General features: G+C 38.8%; 1 protein-coding gene across 1 annotated transcript; it reads right to left on the reverse strand.

The window, feature by feature from the left end:
* Nucleotides 1-5,127: 5,127 nt before the first annotated feature.
* On the reverse strand, nt 5,128-6,693 carry LOC104084853 (probable transcription factor At3g04930). The gene is made up of 2 exons (XM_070181220.1): nt 5,826-6,693; nt 5,128-5,795 (listed from the first exon to the last, which is right to left on the reverse strand). The coding sequence occupies exons 1-2, from the start codon at nt 6,691-6,693 to the stop codon at nt 5,401-5,403; spliced, it is 1,263 nt and encodes a 420-aa protein (XP_070037321.1). The 3' UTR covers nt 5,128-5,400.
* Between the last annotated feature and the right edge of the window lie 4,915 nt (nt 6,694-11,608).

Here is an 11,608-nt window from a genome sequence, read left to right on the forward strand (position 1 = left end):
GCTTCAACCACGAGAAAGCGTTCATTATCTGGAGTTTTATCCGGCAGATCAGGAACATCTTCCTTGATGAACTTCTGTAGACATAACGTAGTTAAGTAGAAGAACATCTTCTGCTGCCAGCGTTTGAAATCAATCCCGGAAAATTTTCCGGGTTTTTCTGCCGGTGCCAACGCCGGTGTTCGGCTTGTCGTTGCGTTGGCAGTCGCCATCGGAACAGCTTGGTTTTCGTTTTCAGTCATCATCTTTTCTGTAAAAGAATGACACAAACAAACGTTTAATACACGTTTTCAAACTGGAGTAAAAATCACGTAGATTTTAATATCCAACAAAACGCCACGAAGGCTTAACTCTCCAAAACGGGAGTACACAAACCACAAAGGTTTTAGTTTGCAGAATAATAAGAATAACACAAGTACAGAAATAAATATTAAATTCCTTAAGATTGTTATTCCCGGTCAATATTGCTGTATTTGTAAATATTAATTCTGCAAAATATAAGTTAACGTAATGAAACAATAATAATAAATTCGAGCCCACTGAATTCACAGTGTTTCCTTAAGGAATTTAATCCCCTCCTAGTACCCAAGGTAATGGATTATTTCCTCCCAGGATAGAACGAATAACACACTGGTGTAGCGGTACTTCAAACCCCAGTGTTTCGGCGAACACAAAGTTCGGTAGCAAATCACACTTACAGTTGCTTTGTTTGAAGTTAAAAAACAATGCAGAACGAAGGAGTATATACTCAGAAAAACGTATGGAAGTTCTGAGAGGAAGGAATGCAATGTATAGCCAATTTGTTGAGCGAATTGTATGTTGAGTTGAGTTGAGTATTTCTTCAACATTTGCTGCTCATATATATAGCAGCCAAGAAGGAGTGCAAGACCAAACGTCCACCCTTCATGGTGGATCAAGCATTACATATTTGTGGTGGAGCAAGCACTTCATGGTGGGAAGACCATTATCCGACTGCCAAATTATCAATACACGGATTGGAAAATATCCGTTTATAAATACAGATAATCTTACGTTAATATTTACTATTAACAAATAAATTTGGTCCAAAAAATTAATCAATCAATCGATCATTTGACCAAATCCAAATCCAAATCCGAATCATTTGACCAAATCCGTAGCCGTAGCCGTAGCCGTAGCCGTAGCCGTAGCCGTAGCCGTAGCCGTAGCCGTAGCCGTAGCCGTAGCCGAGCGAGCGACGACGACGACGGCGCGAGGCTTGCTTTCTTCTTAACTCTTTAAGAGCTACAAGAAGAGCAATTATATATATACCCACCAAAAATGTCTTCCACTTCCAATATGGGACAATGTCTCATTGTTAAGAGGGAAAACTTAAAATTTTACTCAAAATTTCATTTTTCCTCCATTTCCCATTCACCATCATTTTAAGAATATTACATCTTAAAAAATAAAACCTCAACAGTGGCCACCTCTCCTAAGTTTGTTATGAAGTCAAGATTTTGATATTCAAACCAAAAGAATAATGCAACTACAACAATGAAACTTCATTGAAAGGTGGCCACAACTACAACAATCAAAATCTCGATTTCATAACAAACTTAGGAGAGGTGGCCACCGGAGTGGAGAGAAGAAGAGGAGAAAATATAAAAGAGATGAGTGAAGATTGTTTGGGTTAAACATTAAAACTTTTATTTCAAGATATATACAATATGGGCCTCAGCGGGTAAAATTCCAAAATATGGGCTCTTTATGGTTATAGAACTGGGTCGGATGATATACAGTGTAATTGTTCCGTAAAGTTTTGATTATCAATGCCAAATGTTCAACAATCGCGCTTAAGTTTGAACTTGCTGAATAAATTTTTGTGAAGTTTGAACATACATGCCAATGTTTTCAAGCTTTTCCAACAACACTTGATTAAAATTCATTTTTCTTCCTTCGAAATGTAAGACTCACTTTTTCAAGCTTGCAACGACGATGCATTTGCCGATATTTCCGAGAATTTTCAATAATAATTTTTATTTTTTGAAATTCAAGACTCACTTCTTAAAACTTGCAACAATGCTGATTTGCCACTTTATGATTAATAGTCATTTTTCTGATTGCCAATTACGATTTAGCTACAATTTTAAAAGTAAATAAAATTCAACCATTTTATAACAAATTGGACAAAATGCCTCTAAACTAAAAGCAGAAAACTTATTTTCTTCTTCTTTCCAGTTTCCGCAACTCTAATCTCGTTTTTAACCAAAACCCAACAGCACAGTGATTGACTCAATCTGCCACGGTATTTGATCCCTCACGGCCGAAAACAATGACGGACCTAGGATTTTGTGCGAGCGAGTTCAATCTTAGAAGTACATAACTTTAGTCGTAAAATAGTAGTTGTCAAGTGAGTTCAAATAAAATATTTATACAAAATTTATGCAGCTTTAATCCTAATTTATACATATACACGGTATTAGTTTTTGATGAACAAGGGTTCAGTTGAACTCGCTTACCACCACGTGCGTCCACCAATGGCTGAAAGGCAGGGGTGGAGCTAGCATAGGATTTGCGGGTTCGACTGAACCCAGTAACTTTGGTCTAAACCATGTATTTTTCTTTAAAAGTTTATTAAAAATATATAAATTATTAATTTAGAATTATGTAAAATAAACAAACTAGAATGAAGAATCTTGAACCCACATGCTTCAAACCCCGGCTCCGACTCTTAAAGGCATCAATCAAGCTCCGCAAAAAAATCCGTACTTTTGAAGAACTTGTAAATCACTTTTAAAAAGGTTGTGTTTTGTTTAAACTTCTCAAAATTTAAATGGCGAAGTCTTTAGCTTATTTGTTTCTTGTTGCACTAAGAAAGTCGCATTAATTTAAATTTCTAGGAATTCTGTTAGTATAGAATGATTTTGATGGCTTTCGTTTAATTTATGTTGCTCCTTTACTTGCTGCTTAACAGCTTGTTTGGATGGTTGTTATATATTGTTTCATAATCTATCGTATTGTATTTTATTATACTATATTGTTTTGATATATATAATATTTGGATAAATTGTGTTGTTTGTCGTCGTTTTATGATGTTATGCACCAACAATATGAAGAATAAACTTGTAATATTACGAAGAAAAAATAAGGTACGAGATAGAATTATTATATAAAAAGATAGGATAAATGATAAAATAAGATTATTTAATAATAAGGGAAAGATGAGAAAAAATAAAGTAACAACGTGACTACACCAAATTGATCGTTACACAAAGTGACACTTTTCGTCGTTAGATAACGACAGGCTTAACTATACGATACAATAAAATTTAGGTAACAATCAAAACAAACATCGTATTTAAAGTAATAATATGAAACAATATAATAGGTAACAACCATCCAAACAAGCTGTAAATTTATATGATTTAATGTGGGATGACCTGCTTATCAACAAGTCAGTCAATATCAATAGGGATCCTCTAAAAAAATTGCAGAAATATAACACTTTTGTTTTTAACTTTTGACTCCAGCTTGCCCCACGAGCAGTACTTCAAGGTTAAAAGTTAAAAATATTACATATGGGGCAAGCGAAGGGCAACACTTATTAAACTTGAAGTTCTGCTCATGGAGCAAACGGAGAGAAAAATTCAAAACCATCCACTTTAAGGACTATTTATATACGTCACCCGAATCCTGTTGCCTAAACAAAGTCAGCCCAACATGGACAATGATATGCAGACCAAAGATTTATGCGGTCGTTGTGTGCTTATTGCGCACCAGCATAGCAAAATTCGAATCCGTTGGCTCAGATGAGTGGTTCTTGGCTTCCTGAACATGTCTATATTGTTGCTTTTTCACTACCAATTAGTAGGCATGTTACAGGCATGTGAACATGCTCATACAAGCATACATGACTCCATGGAGGAGGAGGCCAACTTTGAAGGTTCAGTGAAACAAATTGTTCTGGATTGTTCACAGAATCAAACTCCATGAAAAAATGCTGGAGACTATGGCTGTTCAAAACGCCATGAAAATTCGAACTCCAGCACACACTGCCACTTTTCGAACTCCATCAAAAAATCTTGTAATTTAATCTATAGCAGCCCAAAACTACATGAAAAAATCCTATTCGAACTCCAGCACACACAGCCACAATTCACCACAACTACACTACTCAAACTAATAAAAAAAGACAACACTTTTAACCAATTAAAAATTCTAAGATTATCAAAAAAGACATCATTTTCGACCACAACAAAACTCGGGATTATCAAAAAGACATGAGTAAAGTGAAGTTAAAATCAAATTGGAATCTTCAGCACTTTATCTAGACTGATTATATTGTAATAATCCTTCTCAGGCCATAATCAATATCTGCCTCTCGGATCATCTCATCCACCTCTTCATCAGTCAGGTTTCTCTCCAAGGTTTGTCAATACATGATGAAACTGAAATGAAAATGTAGATATAAGATGCTAAGAATTGGCTGTCCACAATATGAAATAACGACTAGCATGTCAAATTGCATTTTCCTCATAATTACTTGCAGAAAACAGCCACGATTTGGATCATAAAAGCAAAGTCGGCATCCACACTAGTCAAATAAGTCCAAATTGTCTATAAGATCAATTTTCAACGAGGAGGCATCTGAAAAAGAACTTGAGAAAACCTGACAACATCACAACTATCTCAACAGCACCAAATAAGAAAGATTGTAACATAATATTAAAATAGCTAGAATTCCTATACCTTCATCTTCCGCGCCATCGGATTCAAGAACTCTGAAAAATCAATGTTGATCAGCATCAACTTTGCTGATCATATCCTGTAGTTCAGCTTCAGTGGGATTTTGACCAAGTGCTCTCATCACTGTTCCCAACTCCTTGGTAGTAATAGAGCCTATAGAAGTAAACTTCAGATCACATCTAGAGCTTTCGATTTTGCTCATGGCACATAGGTCAAGTAGTGTCCATTTATTGAGCAAAATAATTACCAGAACTTCAGAAAAACGTTCATTACTAACAGAATAGTTAATTTTACATCAAGATGAAACAATAATCCCCACATAAAGGAAATTTGTTTTCTTGGACTGCAATGATAATACAGACAATCAACTGCAGAAAGGCAATGTGTACACCAAAATATATACTTTAAACAGAGAGATCAAGATTCGAGATCAACTCAACAAGTGGCCTCTATTAATCCATTCCCATATACAAAGAGTCGTGCATCTATGTGCATTAAGTTTGAAAACAAGCAGCCTGTCACAGAACAGAGCAAAATAGAACTCATTATTCAACCACCAAAAGTTAAATATCTAACAGGCCTTCACAATTATCTAACTAGAACAATTAGCTATTTTCCTCAACAATCTGGTAATATCATCATCTAGAATTATTTAAAAAGTATAAATAAAAAGGAACCACCATCTTTGGTCATCGTCTAACTGCTCATGGATCTCAGTTCCTCCAACTGCGCTTTTATTTGATCTTGAACAAGCTCTAATCTCCTCGAATAAACTTCCAATTCTAGCATCTGTTGCTTCCTCCATTTCTCATCTGCCATCATATCAGAGTTCATCGCACCGCTGCTACCAAATCCTAAAGGGATTGGACTCAATGCCGTTCCAAACGCAAAACTTCTCGATCCACTCAAATTAGTCACATTGTTTAACAACTCCTTGAAAATGGGTGATAGACAGCTCTTCACTGTTTCCTCGATCAAACTAGGTATTGAAGCTGTTGCTGCTGCTACTGCAGCTGTGGTTGTGGGAGGGGCCGTGGCCTGAGGGGCTGTCATCGGAAAGGGGGTGAACCCTGGTGCAGGTGCGGGTGCGGGTGCGTGTGCAGGTGCGGGTGCAGGTGCAGGTGCAGGAGAGGACATATTTGTCCCTCCACCAGATGGAGATGGCAGATAGTAGTGTTGAATAAAGCCATGTTTTTCTTCAACTTTAACTGCTCCTCCTCGAGACCTCTTCCTCGACCTAGGAGTTTTAGTACCGTTATGGCTGTGGTCAACGAAATTAGCATTAAGGTTAAGGTGAGAATCCTCATCGTCAAATCCGCCATCTTCTGGTGGTGGTGGTGGTGGTGCTGCTGCTGCTGCAGCAGAACCACCGCCGCGGATGACAACGGGGACCGCATTGCTCCAGATTTTGCGAGAGATTTCGAAAGTAGCTTGATCATGTGAGCTCTTAAAGACAAAGTCTTTACCAGATGCCATTTTGCTCATTACATTCCGATATTTCTTCTTCAACCTCCTCAGCTTCTCTACTAACTGATTTTTGTTGAAATCCAGCTGTAACTTGCTCTTGATCTGGTCATAAAACGCCGTCGTATCATGATGATGCGATGACGAATTAATTCCACCTCGCTGTGTCGTGTATTCCAGAAACCCTTGTAACAATTCAATCTCATCTTCATCCGTCCACAGCCGTTGAAAAAGCTTACGAGAATCATCGATAGCAGAAGGCTTTTTCTCTTGCACAATCGTAGCGGCCGGAGGCGGAGTAACGGCGGCGAATTCGTTGATCCGCTGTGCAGGGACACCGACAACGGCTATAGTAACCGTTTGTTGATCAATAGGAGCAGGCGCCGGAACAGGAGGAGAGGAAGTAGAATCCTCATCGTCATCATCATCGACGTCTACGTCATCATCTTCTTCATCAACAACGTCATCGTCGAGATCGTCATCGTTGTAGACTGGGTTGTTGTGTTGGTCTTCTACGGAAGCCATTAGAGAAGCTTGAAAGGGGTGGGGTGGGGTAGGGTAGGGAAAGTGGGGTGGGTAGGGGGTTAAAGAGGCGATTAGGGTTCGGGTGAGGGCTAAGGTTAAAATGTAAAGTGGTTAGGCCGAAGGTAAAGGGAGTCACGAGCGGGGGAGAGGTTTCGTGTAAGACTGGGTTGGGTTGAACGGTTCACCAGCTCGGGGATGTGGTGCGCACGTGGTCTGTTACCTCGTTTTTCTCACGTTTTCCCCACGTGACTCGCGTTTTAGCTTTCAATCCACTATTTTAATTAAGGTAAAAAAAAAAAAAAAAAGTTGTTATAAATATATTATATTATGGATGTTCATTTAGTACTCCATTGTAAATAAATTTCGTAAATAAGCTTATCTATATGAGACCCCGCCGTAAATATGTTTATCTATTTAGTACTCTATAGGAAATAAGTCTCCTAAAAAAGATTATCCTTTCAGTACCCAGTTATTGATAAATATCACACCTGGTAGAAGATTATCTGTCACGACCCAAAATCTAACCATGGTCGTGATGGCGCCTATCGTGTTACAAGGCAAGCCTACTTCCTAAAATATTACTACTAAACCGATTATAAGAATTTAATAAAACATTTCAAACATTTAAATTTTTCATAAACTAAATTAACTCTAAATATAATATAGAAAAATACAGAAACGAGCCCCAAACATCGGGATATCACTAAATCATGAGCGTCTAAAACTATAAGCTAATATATATATAAACTGTCTAACTGTCCAAAAGAAGAAATGACAAGATGAGTAACAAGGTCATGCGGACGCTAACAGCTACCTTGCAGTCTCCAAAGATAGCCGGCCTGAACTCAACGATCGCCGCCTTCTAACTCACCTGGATCTGCACATAAAGTGCAGGGTGTAGTATGAGTACAACTGACTCAGTAGTAACAGAAATAACTAAGGAACTGAGCAGTAGTGACGAGCTAAGTAAAACAGTCCAATTATTTATTTTCACAATTTAAAAATAAACAGAAATAAACAGGTAAATTCCATAACTCAGTAAATGCCACAAAGAAGTTAAACAGATAAATGCAGCAATAACACAAATAAATACAACCTCACAGCAGTGCCACTCCATCACTCATCACTCGCACTCAGCACTCAACACTCAAAACACTCAACACTCTGCGCTCACTATGGGTGTGTACAGACTCCGGAGGGGCTCCCAAGGCCCAAGCGCTAAGCACGGACAACTCACGTGCCATCATATCAATACCTGAATCCGCACGGTCAACTCACATGCTACGCGGACAACTCACACGCTATGGTATCAATACCTGGACCCGCACGGTTAACTCACGTGCTACGCGGACAACTCACGTGCTATGGTATTAATATCCTCACAACCAGGCCCTCGGCCTCACTAAGTCAAGTACCTCTCCAGCCTCACAATGCACCACCAATAAGGGGACACAGCCCACATCAAGTATCATAACATATCAGCAAAATAATATAGACTGAGGTAAACATGTACAATAATTTTTATAACTGAGTACAAATAATGTGAGCATGAATAAAGTCTAAGCATGATCTATAACATGAAGGTAGACAAGTTCAATAACAAGTAACTACATAAACATATATGATGGCCATGAGGCCTCACGGGACGGACCAAGTCTTAATCCCTCACGGTGTAAATTCACACGCCCGTCACCTAGCATGGGTATCACCTCCAAACAATCACGTGATATCAAATCTCTGAGTTTATACCCTCAAAGCCAGAGTTAAAACTGTTACTTACCTTAACAGCATAAAATCCTACTCCGGGATGCCCTCGTCTCTGGACTCGGTCTCCAAAAGCTCCAAATCTAACCATAATCAGATTAATACCATCAACATAGGCTAACGAATCGAATTCCACAATAAAAACTATAAAATATGCCAAAATTTCGAAATCGGCCAAAACCCGGCCCCCGAGCCCACGCCTCGGACTCCGTTTGGTCCCTCAAATCCTCACTTAAACTCTCCAAAACTCAAACCCTAACTCCCTCAATTTTACTTTGAAATCAATAATCAAATCCCAAAAACGAAGATGGATTCATGAAATATAACTAAAACTGAGTAGAGAACACTTACACCAATCCCTATGGTGAAAATCACCTCCAAAATCGCTTCAATCCGAGCTCCCTAACTCAAAATATGATCGAATAAATAAACTATTATTTTATATATTTTTTTGGCCAGCTATTCTGCCTCGTTTCTTGTGCCAAAAGATATATAAACTGTCTAACTGTCCAAAAGAAGAAATGACAAGAGGAGTAACAAGGTCCTGCGGACGCTAACAACTACCTTGCAGTTTCCAAAGATAGCCGGCCTGAACTCAACGATCGCCGCCTTCTAACTCACCTGGATCTGCATATAAAGTGCAGGGTGTAGTATAAGTATAATTGACTCAGTAGTAACAGAAATAACTAAGGAACTGAGCAGTAGTGACGAGCTAAGTAAAACAGTCCAATTATTTATTTTCACAATTTAAAAATAAACAGAAATAAACAGGTAAATTCCATAACTCAGTAAATGCCACAAAGAAGTTTAACAGATAAATGCAGCAACAACACAAATAAATACAAACTCACAATAGTCACTCCATGTCACGACTCGAAATTTCCTACCGACGGGACCGTGATTGCGCCTAACATTTCACTTGCTAGGCAAGCCAACGTTAGAAAATCGTTAAACCAATTTCTTATTTCCATTCAGTAAATAACAATAATTAACTAAGATGAAATATAATAAGTACGGAATATTATAAAACTGTATTAATTACTACCACCCGGATCTGGAGTCACAATTCACTAGCATTCTAGAATTTACTACAAGTAATAGTCTGAAAGAAATACAGCCGTCTGAATGAAAGAAACAATATAACAGAAAGGATAGACGGAGACTTCAAGGTCTGTGAATGCCGACAGATCTACCTTGAGTCTCCGGACAGCGGACCAATAGCAAAATCTCGATCAACCCGAGCCGGTATCAAAATCTGCACAGAAAGTGCAGAGTGCAGTATCAGTAAAACCGACCCCATGTACTGGTAAGTGTCGAGCCTAACCTCGACGAAGTAGTGACGAGGCTAAGCAAGGCACCTACAAATCAACTTGCACAATTTAACAGTGTATATACAAATAACAGAAATGAAGAACTAAACAGGAAACATCGGGAGGGGAACATGCTGAGGGGAATATGAGATAAAGAAATACAACAGAATGATAACCGGAGTAGTCAACATACCATGAATCAACAAGAATAGTATATACAGTAAAGGAAAAATGCACGGCATCACCCTTCGTGCTTTTACTCTCAATCTCACCATAAAATTAATAGAAACGGCACAGCATCACCTTTCGTACATTAAATCTCATATCATGGAATGACATCACCCTTCGTGTATTAATACTCACAAAATGGCACGACATCACCCTTCGTGCATTAACACTTACAATATGGCACGACATCACCCTTCGTGCATTAACACTCACAATATGGCACGGCATCACCCTTCGTGCATTAACACTCACAATATGGCACGACATCACCCTTCGTGCATTAACACTCTCCCTTACCATAATGCAATGCATAAATAACAACAGGGAGATAGAATAACAAGTACAAACCTTACTTCAACATTTGGTTCCATAATATCAATTTTAACTTGAAATAAAAACTCAATTATCACCAGAAAGTCCGTAAACATAATAAGAACGATAAATTAAACAACACTAGTATAACACGTAGCAATTAGGCATAGGAATGAGACAATATAAGAAAAATATAAACATGGAAAACAGGTAAATTGGCGGCGCATAAGTACTCGTCACCTCACATATACGCCGCTCACATGAATTTCACTTAGCAAGTAATCTAAAATTCCTATTTCCCTCAAGTCAGGGTTAGACACAATACTTACCTCGCTCTGAAGGCCACTTAAATCTCAATCACAGCTTTTTCTTTAGGATTCACCTCCAAACCACTTGTATCTATTCAAAAATGACTAAATAATATCAAATACTGCTAAAGGAATCAATTATATTACATAAATTAAATTTCCCAAATTTTCCTCCAAAAAGTCAAAAAATTGACCCCGAGCCCGCTTGGTCAAAACTCGAGATTCGGACCAAAATCCATTTACCCATTCATCCCCGAGCCCGAATATATAATTAGTTTTGGAATCCGACCTCAAATTGAGGTCTAAATCCCCAAATTCCCGAAATCCTTAGTTTCTACCCTAACCCCTAATTCTACCATGAAAACTCTAGATTTTAGGTTAAATATTCAAGAAATATAATGGGTAATTGAAAGAAAATGGTTTATAATCACTTACCAATACTTTGGGGAAGAAATGACTCTTGAAAAATCGCCTCACACCGTTTGGTTTTTGAGAAAAATGAATTTTTGGCTAAATCCCGTGTTTGGATTCTGTTAAGTGCTGGGCGACAGTGTTCATCGCGTTCGCGAGAGCACTGTCGCGTTCACGAAGAGTATAGGCTGCCAAGCCTTCACGTTTGCGAGAGAGTGCTCGCGTTCGCATAGGCTACCCTTCCCTGGTCTTCACGTTCGCGAGACAGTGTTCGCGTTCGCGATGAAGAAAAGGTTGACTCCCCGTCCCCTGTGCCTAATACTACGCGTTCGCGATGGGCTTGTAGCGTTCGCGAAGGGTAACGCCCCCATCGCTTCGCGTTCGCGACCAAGCCTTCACGTTCGAGAAGAAGAAATCCCTGCCTCATCAGTTTACTCTTCGCGTTCGCGAGAGGACCTTCGCTAACGCGAAGAAAGACATGCTAGAACCCAGACTCTGCAGAAAAAAAACCAGATTTCCAAAGTCCAAAACATCCCGTGGCCTATCCGAAACTCACCCGAGCCCTCGGGGCTCCAAACCAAA

The sequence above is a fragment of the Nicotiana tomentosiformis genome, chromosome 7 (assembly GCF_000390325.3).
Source record: "Nicotiana tomentosiformis chromosome 7, ASM39032v3, whole genome shotgun sequence".
Taxonomy (NCBI): Eukaryota; Viridiplantae; Streptophyta; class Magnoliopsida; order Solanales; family Solanaceae; genus Nicotiana; species Nicotiana tomentosiformis.